This window comes from Triturus cristatus, chromosome 8, assembly GCF_964204655.1.
Source record: "Triturus cristatus chromosome 8, aTriCri1.1, whole genome shotgun sequence".
NCBI lineage: Eukaryota > Metazoa > Chordata > Amphibia > Caudata > Salamandridae > Triturus > Triturus cristatus.
The window spans coordinates 1626700607-1626713388 of NC_140591.1; the positions used below are offsets into that span (position 1 = coordinate 1626700607).

Genomic DNA, 12782 nt, shown 5'->3' on the forward strand with positions numbered 1-12782 from the left:
TCTCTTTATTCTTTCCCTTGCCCTGCAGGGCTCTGATCTGGATACTTTAAAGGGCTAACTTTCTCCTATACCAGCCTTTCTGCGGTTGCCTCACCAGACATCCCTCTTCTAATCCCCTATTGTGCATAGGTTCTTGAAAGGTTTACAACATATGTTTCTTCCTTCTCCCTTCAGCATGCCTCAGAGGGACGTTAATCTAGTAATGACATTTCTGATGTGTGCTCCCTTTGAGCCCTTGCACAACTGTCCTCTCAGGCTCCTTACCATCAAGATGGCCTTACCCCTGGCATTAACATCTGCCTGGAGGGTTAGTGGGTCTCCGGCTTTGTCATCCTACCCAGGCATGTTCGTTCTACGAGCTAGAGCTTCCTTTTTGCTGAAAGTCATCACTACTTTTCACAGAGTTCTTCTTTTTACGCTCTACCACAACCTTCTAAAGAAGAGGAGCGACTCCACTGACTGGACCCAAAACCAGCATAGTTGTTCTACCTTGACCGCACGAGAGAGTTCTGGGTGAATGACCAACTCTTTGTGGGATATGTCGGAGCAAAGAAGGGAAAGGCTGTGCATAAGTCGACCATCTCCTGATGGATCATGCTCTACATTAAGATTTTCTATGCACTGGCCAGAAAGCAACCCTCTGAGGTTTGCGTGCTCATTCCACTAATACCGAGACTGTGACCACTGCATTAGCACGTGAAGTTCCGGTCCTGGATATATCCCAGGCAACAACATGAACTTCTCTCACATGTTTACCAAGCATTACTGCCTGAACAGTCAGGTCCGTTGGGATGGGCCCTTTGCTCATTCGGCCCTGCAAGACTTTTTGGTATTAAATTGTTTCGCAGACCCACCTCCGGGGTGGTATTGCTTGGGTATGTATTCTAAGGTAAGGACTCTGTGGCTAGAAGTCTCTATTACATGAACAAGTTACTTCGGTAACACCTTATCTGGCAGAGACTCTATATGGCCACAGATTCCCTACCGAATCACCCATCGTCCAAGTTATTTGAATCGGTTTCTAGGGGCAGGGCTGTTTCCCTTTAGGGCCCGAGTTTTCCATACCAGTGGTCAGTGTTCTTCGTTGCTCTTCGCTCCTGGCGTGGAAAATCACAAAAAGAAACTGAAATCCGCACATTAGGGTGAGCCTATTTAGGCACCACACACGCCACTTCCGGCGTGGACGAAAACACCACGCAGAACCGTACAACGCCACCTACCAGCACGCAGGGGAAAATTTCCAGATCCAGTCTGATGCCTGGAGATAATTTTAAGGTAAGGAATCGCCATGTAGATAGAATCTCTGCCAGATAAGGCGTTACTGAAGGGAAGTAACTTATTCATCTAGTCGCATCTGCCATCAGTTCAAAGACAGGTCAAGTGTCAGGCAATGTCTTTTGGCAAATTAGAACTATTTCATAATACTTCAACAGCAAGGTAAGTACAAATGTGACACAATTTATTTTTGTAATTCCAAATTGTGATGAAAACAAAGACACTTAACTTCGGTCATGCACAAATGATAAATATTTGCAGGAATCCTTTTTCCAGGTATTGCAATTTCTGTGCCATACAGGATTAGCACAAAAACTGCATGCCTGGTGCAAAAAAGTGGCCATTTAAAGACGGCATTAAATTGTAAATGTACTGTCTGCAAATGGCAGTACCCTACCTTCTTTCATACTCTGTGACCTTGACATCCAGCCAATACCTTTGGCAGAGAAAATCCAGAAAGACTATTAATGAAGGGCATTGACTCAAATCCCACTCTGTCTATAATTCTTCATAATTGTTTTTGAGACAAATGTGATGTGGTTCAAGGCAGAAGTTCTGGCAGCAGACAGCTCCAGCTGCCTGTAGCAAAACCTGAAAGGGAATTGTTCCTGGTCATCAACAACAATGCAGCGAAACAAACCTTCATGTGACCTTTCAGCTATAATAGTATCACAAGAAACGCAGCCCCTGCAGAAACTGTTTCAAGTGACCATATCATGATTTGTTCTAGCAGTATTTAGCAGGCCTGAGGCTAATCCCAGGAGTTTGCTTGCTTAAAGGTGCAGGTAAGTAGGGATGGCCATCTCGGCTCACTGGACTCACTGTCAATAATCATGAGGTCTGTCTTTGGGGCCAAGTGTGCACAGATGCTTGAGGCTCAGTTTTACTGTGAATGGATATCTGGTTCCTTTCTTAGAGTGTGCTTTCTTTCTCTTGCAGGGTGGTGGTCGAGGGAGCTCTCTCAGGTGGATGGTCCTGAATAAGAAAATGCCGCTCTTTATAGTTAAGAAGGACATTTTGAAAAAAGTTGCGGTCCTTCACGGCGCATATTTCTGATAGCTGCATGACATAAGGCACATTGCAGGCTTCAACAGAAGGTTTTCGACTGTCTCTGACAGATCCCAGACCAAAGATACTAAGAGATGCCGCCCTCTGCCTTGAACAGATCTCTTTGACCAAGTGACTCTTCTCACCTCGGCCTATCATATTCAGTAGATGTACCATGTGTTTACATGCTTACTTAAACTTTGTCATCTTTAGAAATAGATTTAATTACAGAATATGTTCTGCAGAAGTTTGTTGTAAAAATGCTTCACGGGTTTCACAAGGTAGGCTTCAGAGTCTTGATATCTTTTTTCAAGTGTCCCTCTCTTTACCTGCAGCACCTTTTCAGATCATGCTTTGTGGAGCTTTAGGGCTCTCGCCATCCTGAGTAGTGTTTCACTATGAAAATGGTGCGAGCCCTGTGCAACAATGAAAAGGGAAGCGCTAATACTGAGTGTGATACACGTCCAGTTTATATGGTTCATGCACAGTTCAGTGGTCAATTCTAGTACCGAGAGCTTGTCTACCAGGCTTCCTCCTCTGTATTGTAGGACTCTGCTGGTGCCAGGGGCTTACCAAGGTGACAGGTTCATGACATGGCGCACAAACCTAGCTGTCATGCATGGCAATCTCTTAACAGGCAAAGTCATATGTCAGTACAAAGGATAGAATGTAGTGCCTACACTGTGTCCTTTAGTGGACTGTTCAACAGGTGACCCTGTGCTGCGAAGAGGAAATAAAGTCTCCTGTAAGGGAACCCAAGTTGATCACCAGGATATCACCTCTCAGATAATCACCTTGATCACTGCTACATCCTGTCTCTCAGAACAAGATCCCATCCTCAAAAGCTCACTAAACCTCTTAAAAGTATCAATAGAGGCTTTTGAGAATTATTGGGTCTACTGCTGACTGTGAATGACATTTAACACCATGATGAATGATTGACAGACTTGATGTCCATATTCCTTTCTTTATCCACAAACTTGTTTTTTCCCCCCAGGTTTCCCACATGTACACAGTCTGTTCAAAATGTATTGATTCTAGTAAAGTCAGTGTCTTGCCTACAGTGAGCAGCATAGGTTGGGGCTTGGTTCTTCCTCTTGTGTTCCCCACACTCACTCAATATGTTCAGCTAATTAAGCAAAGTGAATAATTGCCAAAACAATAAGCTCAGCACAGTCCCTCAGAAACTGACATATCCTTATACAATCGCTGCTCATTACTGCTGTGTTATACCTTTAGTTTACAGTGTGTTGCTGTTCGCTGTCATTTCTTTTCCTATAAGACTATGCTTGTGTTTCTTTGAGCAGATTACATGAAGCCCAACACATCTATTGTAGACGGTGATCCACTTATTAAAGTTTCAGCACAGAGGTGATTTTACACGTCGTAGACGAGATGCTTGTAGATCCATACCTGTTTCACGAGTGATGTTCTCAGACAGTATCACTCATTCTAAGATTCAGGAGTAACTTTGGGCCCTTGGGCATCATTACCTGTTTTGACACCACCAGCACCTCCGATCTGTCTCCATTTGCTGTCTCCTGCTCTCTTAATAATATTTCCTAATATTGCACTAAAGCTAACCAGTCTCTGTGTTCTTTCCAAAAAAGCGTTAAAATACTGTGATGTTGAGTCACTCTTCTTGTAGGACGATCAGATGCTGTTGTTTGATGAGTGCAGGAGAATAATATTCAGTTTGTTAGATAGGTCTCATTTAATATTAAAACCAGCTTTAACCCCAGACTGAAGTCCTTGTATTTTGTTGATGGAAGATATATGTGATGACCATTCCTTATCTTGAAAGGAGGGGGAAGCACTCTGCCTGGCATACCATCACACAGTTAGACCAGATGCATTGTGGTACACGCCATGCATGATAACACTCACTTCAATTAATAGTCTTTAGTATTCACCATTTCTGGTGCAGCCGGTGCCGTGTATCTCCAGACACCTGTTTCAGGATCATTGTCCTTCTTCAGTAGAGAGCAACAAGTGAAATGTTGGGGTGCTGGTAATGCTGCTCAGTCTTCTCAGGTTTAATACCACTCCCAGTGCACAGGTGCATCCCAGAGCTCATCAGTCCAATAACAGAGCAAGGAGCCAATCACAAAAGGGGGAGGGAGCACACAGCCTGGCATACTAACACACAATTAGCCCCGATGCATTGTGGTAAATGCAGTGCATGATAGCACTCACTTCAATTGAAAGTCTTTAGTATTCACCAGTGTTGGTGCAGCCGGTGCAGTGTATCGCGTGTTTCAGGATTGTTTTCCTTCATGAGTAGAGAGTAACAAATAAAGTTTGGGGGCGCTGGCAGTGCTGCTCATTGTCTTCTTTGGTTTAGTTCCACTCCTAGAGCACATATACAACCAAGAGCTCATCGGTTTTATCTTGTGACAAATCTGTTCACTGACCACCGACCAAACATTCGTTCTTTAAAGCATGATCAGGTCCATATTTCCAATGAGAATTACATTTACCTTATAAAAGGAAGACATTGATACCACATTTTGTATACACAGATTTAATACTTTTTATAGAAAATTTTATTTGACTTAATTTGGCATTTTGTGCAGAATAAAAAGTGGCCTTTTGTTAGATATATCATTCATAATTAATGTTTTTTTATTTGTGCACTAAATTCCCTTAGGCCATCTCGCTCCTGTAGTAGTCATACTCTAGCGAGCGCTCTGATTGGCAGCTAGCAACAGGAGTAAAATGTTGCTGGCAGCCATTACAGAACTCGGGGACTTAATCCCCTGTCCTGAAATAAAAACATAAACAAATAACATAAGGGTAGGGATACCATGTCCCCATAGGCCCCAAGGGGGGGGACCCAGAGGGACCGCCTCTGTGGCCAATATACAAAACCAAATCTACAATTTTTGCCACGACCCCACAGGAACACGTATGTATAAAAAGAAATGGCAGCCAATAGCCGCATTGTTTAATTAAGGCAATTGTGCCTCGCGGCCCCTCTCCCAGAGCCTCAAAGGCCCTGGGGACCCTATCCCCTGGGTTTGATTTCTTTAATTAAGGGGAAAGAGGCCACAGGACCCTGTTCTGCGAGTCATTATCAGCCCAGGGAAGCCCGCTCCCAGGACCAAAATATCCCAAAGAGATGTGGGGGGCTGCGCTCTCCCTTCCCTGACCCTTCTGTGGTCCCGGGGACCCAATCCCCGGGTCCGACTCACTTACTGTGTTCCAGGGAGCCCACTCCGGGACACAGTAGTTTCCCTGTTTGCACCACAGGGGGCAGAGAAACATGTGTTTGCTCCTGTTTGGCTGGAACATTTTCAATTCTCTCGCCAAATGGGAGCAAACACATAGGGCCCGATTTGGAGATCAGTGGTCCGACCCCCTGACCACCAGTGCGCCGGCAGAATCCAGACAGCTCTATTATGACAACACAGCTGGGCTGGCGTTGTGTCTGCGGTGCAACGGTAGGTGGCATGCTTTGGCTAATAGAGTCTGAAGTATATGCTGCTGCCATGGCAGGGCCACTTGAACCTCGGTGCACTGTGTGCCATGCACCATGTTGTGCATTGTACAGAGTGCATGCACAACAGTGCAAGCAGAGGGGGGCACAACATGTGTCCCCATGCACATACCCCATGGGCTTAAATGTCCAGGGGCCCTGTTTAGGGTCCCATTCCCTGCCTTTCCATCGACCTGTTCATGGCGAAGTCCCCGCCATGAACTTCTCATCGGAAAGGCAGGTCATAATCTGCATGGCGATTACTGCAGACCACCACTTTTCCCTCCTCTGCCCCTTCGGAATCCAGGATCTTGGCGGGGACGGCGGTCTTGTGTCAGGCTGGTGGTGGTCCGAATGCCAAACTCGTAATCGGGAGGTGAAACTGCTGAGGTTGCTGCGATAGGACCACCACCACAAGTACGATGGTCTTGGGACCGCCATACTCGTAACTTAGCCCTAAATTTGCTCCCAGCCAGTGGGAGACTTAAAAATGCTCTCTCTGGCATGAAGCAGACTAGTGTTCTGTTTCCCTGCCTGCCGTGATGCGGACAGGGAAACAGAACCCATATTGCTCTTGCCCGGAAGGAGCAGCATGAATAGCTGCACCCTCAATGCGGGAGCAGTGCTGACTTCGGCACCATGTGGGGAGCCAGCTGGGGCCCAAGAGCTCCCCCTGTGGCCCCCAACTTGGTATTTGGTGGGTGCCTTGAGGGAACTGAGACACCCACCGATTATTAATGGGATCCTTGGGGCCATAATAGGCTCAGGTATGTGGGTTGTGCAGCTCTCTCCCCTTTTTAATAAAATACGGGCTCAGAAGATGGAGTCCCCAGGGCCTAATAATATTCAAGGAGGGGGGGCCATGCAGCCCGCGCCCCTTTTTAAAAACGATGGGATGGAATCCTCAGGGCCTAACAATGCTCAGGAGGGGGGGGCGCACAGCCCCCTTCCCTTTTTTTAAATTTTATTTTTTTGTCCCGGGCATGGGATCCCTAGGGCCTAATAGGGCTTAGGAAGGGGGGCTTGTAGCCCCCCTCCTATTTTTTTTTATTGAATTTGGCCCCGGGAGATAGTGTTCTAGGGGCCTAGTAGGGTATGGGGAATACACGCCCTCTCTCCACTTTGGCTCTTGAGGATGGGGTCTGCGGGCACCGAAAAGGCTCCGGGAGAGGGGACGGCACACCCCCTCTCCTGTTTATTTATATTTGACACAGAAATGTGAGGAAAATGTGTTTTTTTTGACAATTGTTTAGGTTTGCAAGGGATTCTGGGTAACAGAACCTGGTGGGAGCCAGTCAAGTCACCCCATCCTGGATTCCTCTGGGTGTCTATTTTTCAAAAATGTATAGGTTTGCTAGGTTTCCCTAGGTGCCGGCAGAGCTAGGGTTCAAAAACTACAGTTAGGCACTTTGCCAAAAAAGGGTCATTTTTCACTGTGAAATTGTGGCGTGTCCACGTTGCGTTTTGCGCCGTTTCCTGTCACGGGCACTAGGCCTACCCACACAAGTGAGGTACCATTTTTCTTGGAAGACTTTGGGGAACGCAGGGTGGGTGTAAATTTGTGGATCCACGCATATTCCAGAACGTTCCACCACAGAAATGTAAGGCAAATGTGTTTTTTTGGGCAAATTTTTTAGGTTTCCAAGGGATTCTGGGTAACAGAACCTGGTGAGAGGCAGTCAAGTCACCCCATCCTGGATTACCCTGGGTGTCTAGTTTTTAAAAAGTTATAGGTTTCCTAGGTTTCCCTAGGTGTCTGCAGAGCTAGGGTTCAAAAACTACAGCTAGGCAGTTTGCCAAAAAAGGGTCAATTTTCACTGTGAAATTGAGGTGTGTCCACGTTGCGTTTTGCGCCGTTTCCTCTCGCGGGCACTAGGCCTACCCACACAAGTGAGGTACCATTTTTCTCGGAGGACTTTGGGGAACGCGGGGTAGGTGGAAATTTGTGGATCTACGAAGATTCCAGAACTTTCCACCACAGTCATTTGAGGAAAATGTGTTTTTTTTGACAACTGTTTTGGTTTGCAAGGGATTCTAGGTAACAGAACCTGGTGAGAGGCAGTCAAGTCACCCCATCCTAGATCCCCCTGGGTGTCTAGTTTTTAAAAATGTATAGATTTGCTAGGTTTCCCTAGGTGCCGACAGAGCTAGGATTCAAAAACTACAGCTAGGCACTTTGCCAAAAAAGGGTCATTTTTCACTGTGAAATTTAGGTGTATCCACGTTGCGTTTTGCGCCGTTTCCTTTCATGGGCACTAGGCCTGCCCACACAAGTGAGGTACCATTTTTCTTGGAAGACTTTGGGGAATGTGGGGTGGATGGAAATTTGTGGATCCATGCAGATTCCAAAAATGTGAGGAAAATTTGTTTTTTTGGATAATGTTTTAGGTTTGCAAGGGATTCTGGGTAACAGAACCTGGTGGGAGCCAGTCAAGTCTCCCCATCCTGGATTGCCCCGGGTGTCTATTTTAAAAAAATGTATAAGTCTGTTAGGTTTCCCTAGGTGTCAGCAGAGCTAGAGTTCAAAACTACAGCTAGGCACTTTGCCAAAAATGGGTTATTTTTCACTGCGAAATTGTGGTGTGTCCACTTTGCGTTTTGCGCCGTTTCCTGTCGCGGGCACTAGGCCTACCCACACAAATGAGGTACCATTTTTCTCGGAAGACTTTGGGGAACACAGGGTGTGTGGAAATTTGGGGATCCACGCAAATTCCAGAACTTTCCACCACAGAAATGTGAGGAAAATGTGGTTTTTTGACAATTTGTTAGGTTTGCAAGGGATTCTTTGTAACAGTACCTGGTGGGAGCCAGTCAAGTCACCCCATCCTGGATTCCCCTGGGTGTCTAGTTTTTAAAAATGTATAGGTTTCCCTAGGTGCTGGCAGAGCTAGGGTTCAAAAACTACAGCTAGGCAGGTTGCCAAAAAAGGGTAATTTTTCACTGTGAAATTGTGGTGTGTCCACGTTGCGTTTTGCACCGTTTCCTGTCGCGGGCACTAGGCCTACCCATACAAGTGAGGTACCATTTTCTCGGAGGACTTTGGGGAATGCGGGGTGGGTGGAAATTTGTGGATCTACACAGATTCCAGAACTTTCCACCACAGAAATGTGAGGAAAATGTGGTTATTTGACAATTTGTTTGGGTTGCAAGGGATTCTGGGTAACAGAACCTGGTGAGAGCCAGTCAAGTCACCCCATTCTAGATTCCCCTGGGTGTCTAGTTTTTAAAAATGTATAGGTTTCCTAGGTTTCCCTAGGTGCCGGCAGAACTAGGGTTAAAAAACTACAGCTAGGCAGTTTGCCAAAAAAGGGTCATTTTTCACTGTTGAAATTGAGGTGTGTCCACGTTGCGTTTTGCACCGTTTCCTGTCACGGGCACTAGACCTACCCACACAAGTGAGGTACCATTTTCTCGGAAGACTTTGGGGAACGCGGTGTGAGTGCAAATTCCAGAACTTTCCACCATAGAAATGTGAGGAAAATTTGTTTTTTTGGACAATTTTTTAGGTTTGCAAGGGATTCTGGGTAACAGAACCTGGTGGGAGCTAGTCAAGTCACCCCATCCTGGATTTCCCTGGGTGTCTCTTTTTAAAAAATGTATAAGTTTGCTAGGTTTCCCTAAGTGTCAGCAGAGCAAGGTTCAAAAACTACAGCTAGGCACTTTGCCAAAAAAGGGTTATTTTTCACTGTGAAATTGTGGTGTGTCCATGTTGCGTTTTGCGCCGTTTCATGTCGCGGGCACTATGGGGCACATGCATCAACCATTTTTGCGAGCGCAAACGGTGCGATTCGCAAAAATCGCCCGTTTGCGCCCACAAAAAGAGCATTTCCGAAGCATGAAGGGTCAAGGCACTCGCAATTTGAGAATTCGCAATTAATTGCGAGTTCTCAAATTGCGATTGCATTTAAGGAATCGCAAATTGAGATACCTTAAATGCAATGCATTAAAGTAAAATAATTAGCGATTTCGCTGATAGGGGGCGCAAATTACCATGAAGTTGAACTTCATGGTAATTTGCAAAAACTTTGAAAAATGCACGAAAGTGCATTTTTCAAAGTGGTAGGTTACACACACACATGTCCTTTGGACATGTGTGTGCGCAACATTTGTACACAGATCGATTTCAGGGGTGCAAAAGGGTGTCGTTTTGACACCCTTGCACCCTTGAATTGCATTCTCAATTTGCGATTCTCTAATTGAGAATCGCGAATTGAGAACTTCCTCCCATTCATTCCTATGGGCCTCTAGGCCCATAGGAATGAATGGGGAGGTATTCCTTAATTGCGACTCGCAATTTGCGACTCGCAATTAAGAAATATTTAGAAATCGCTATTTTGTAAGCGATTTCTACATGCACAGGCTTTTGCGATTCCTTATTAGCGAATCCTTGTTTTTCGCTAATAAGGAATCGCAAATGGCATTTTTGATGCATGTGCTAGTATGCCTACCCACACAAGTGAGGTACCATTTTTATCGGGAGACTTAGGGTAATTCAGATTTGTAAAGCAACTGTTATTAACTCTTGACTTTCAATGCATTTCTGCCTTCCAAATGAAAGACAATGTGTAAAAAATAAGTCATTTTGAAAAATGACCGATAATTCTCATGCTAGTATGAGTATTCCAAATTTCAGGTTTGTGCAAATATCTACTGTTTCTAAACTCTATGGGGCAGATTTATGTTAGACTTGCGCCACTTTTACACCGCTGTTGCGTCACTTTTGTGACGCAGCAGCGGCGTAAACACTGCGCCACGTTGCACCCTATTTACATCGTGACGCATCTATGGAGATGCGTCACGGTGTAAAGCCCTGCGCCACATTAAACCTGCGTCAGGTTTAATGTATGCAGGGTGGGCGTTCCATCGGAAAAAGCCTCGGAAAAGTGACGCAGTGAAATCTACAAGATTTCACTCAGTCACTTTTCCGACGCTGCTGCGTCAAAACCTTGCGCCTGCTTGAAGCAGGCGTAAGGCATGACGCAGCATGTTTGGTATGGGCAGCCCCTAAACATTGCTGGAGTTGCGTCGTGCTTGCGACACGACTCCAGCAATGCACCGCCCTTACGCCATCAGATGCGTCACGCATCTGTTTATCCTTGCGCCACGATGCGCTGCGTTGTAAATGCGGCGCATCTGTGGTGGCGCAAGGGTAAACTTGCGTGACGCATCTTTCCTGGCGCATCCCTGCTGATTTGCAGGGATGCGCCAGGAAACATAAATCTGCCCCTATATTTGGTCACCATTTCAGAAATGCATAGGTGTCTGTCATACTGATTTTTCCATGTATACATTTTCCCAGAATAATTGCTATATACCCGGTGCATAACAAAAAAACATTGCAAGTCGCTGCTCAGTTTTTGGCTCTGGGTTCATCGAGTTGTTGGTGAACATAAAAGTCCTATATATCCCCACAACCAGTAAGGTCCCGTGTAAGTAACGGTATATTGCTTTCAAAGAGCTGTCATAATTAGAAGTTACAGGTGAAAACGTTGACACAAAAGGCTGTTTTTTTCAACTAATTTTCAATATTTCCTATATTTAGCTGTTAGTTTCTATAAAGAACCCTTGAAGGATCTACACAAATGACCCCTTGCTGAAATCAGAATTTTGTCTACTTTACTAAAATGTATTGCGTTTCAGGACCCATTATTGCTTTCATACCCATTACTACCATTAACTGGAAGGAGGTTGAAAGCACACAAAATAGAAAAAATAGGCTATGTCCCAGAAAAATGCCAAAACTGTGTAAAAAGTTTTTGTTTTCTGATAAAAGTCTGTCATTCTCTAAAAGCTGGGAAAATGGTGATTTCAGCCCCACGAACCCTTTTTTTATACCATTTGCAGAGAAAAACCCAGATGCTTTTATTTGCAGCACTTTTTTGCCCATTTTTCCCCAAAAACCCAAAATTTAGCTGTATTTTGGCTAATTTCTGGGTCCCTTCCAGGGGAATCCACAAACCCTGGGTACCTTTAGAATCCCAGGATGATGGAAGAAAAGGACGCAAATTTGGCGTGGATACCTTAGGTGGTCAAAAAGTTACAGGGGCCTAGGCGCGAACTACCCCAAATAGCCAAAAAAAGGCTTAGCATGGGGGGGGGGAAGTCCTAGCAACGAAGGGGTTAAAGTAAGTGCAAAATAGCTCAGAATAATATGAAAAATCATTACTGCTATCATACATTCAACCCCCATAGGTGAGGCAAGCTTGTGTTATATGGAACATTGACCCTATACCATACTCTTCATGGATAGCTGAGTTTAGTTTGACTATCAACAATAGATAAAAGGGTAACCAATACTGCACACAATGTTCAATCTGTATACAACTGTTCAAGGAAAGCCAAGTTCCTGCAGAAACTCAAGACCTGTTACATAACTAATACCCTACTATGAACAGTCTTTTTCTGTAACAAACGCTTAGCAGTCACTGAACCTACACTGAGAAATGAAGTGGATATGGGTAGAAAAGTGGGTGCTGGAAACAGTGTTTACTCTATGGAGACAGTTTACTCTATACCATACTGTTTGCAGACAGTGAAACTCTCATGAGACAACACCCCAGAGTATTAAAAGTCTTTACAAGGAACAGTGTAAACTCCATGAAAAACTTGTCCAAAGAGAGAGACTATTCACTTTCAATAACCAAGGTCTGAAGGTGCTCAAGATCATACTACCTGCAGCCTTCGTACAGTGGTGGAAACTTTATGGATAACCCATCTTCTGAAGTAAAACAAGCACATGTACATCGGTTAGTACCTGGTTCACAGTCTTCTATGTTATGTAGATATTGTCATGCTTGGATCATTCTGTCTAATATTTAAAGCCTGCTTACAATACCAAGGGGCAGATTTATGTTCCCTGGCGCATCCCTGCAAATCAGCATGGATGCGCCAGGGAAGATGCGTCACGCAAGTTTGCCCTTGCGCCACCGCAGATGCGCCGCATTTACAATGCGGTGCATCGTGGCGCAAGGACAAGCAGATG

The 12782-nt window shown here is 45.1% G+C and overlaps 1 protein-coding gene across 1 annotated transcript in view; it reads left to right on the forward strand.

Moving 5' to 3' along the window:
* Positions 1–4046, forward strand: part of LOC146808453 (transient receptor potential cation channel subfamily M member 2-like) — a 2757229-nt gene extending 2753183 nt beyond the window's left edge. Inside the window, exon 32 of the mRNA XM_085623562.1 lies at positions 2215–4046. Coding sequence (XP_085479688.1) covers positions 2215–2331 — 117 coding nt within the window. The 3' untranslated portion in view covers positions 2332–4046. The remainder of the gene's footprint in view (positions 1–2214) is intronic.
* Positions 4047–12782: the final 8736 nt, after the last annotated feature.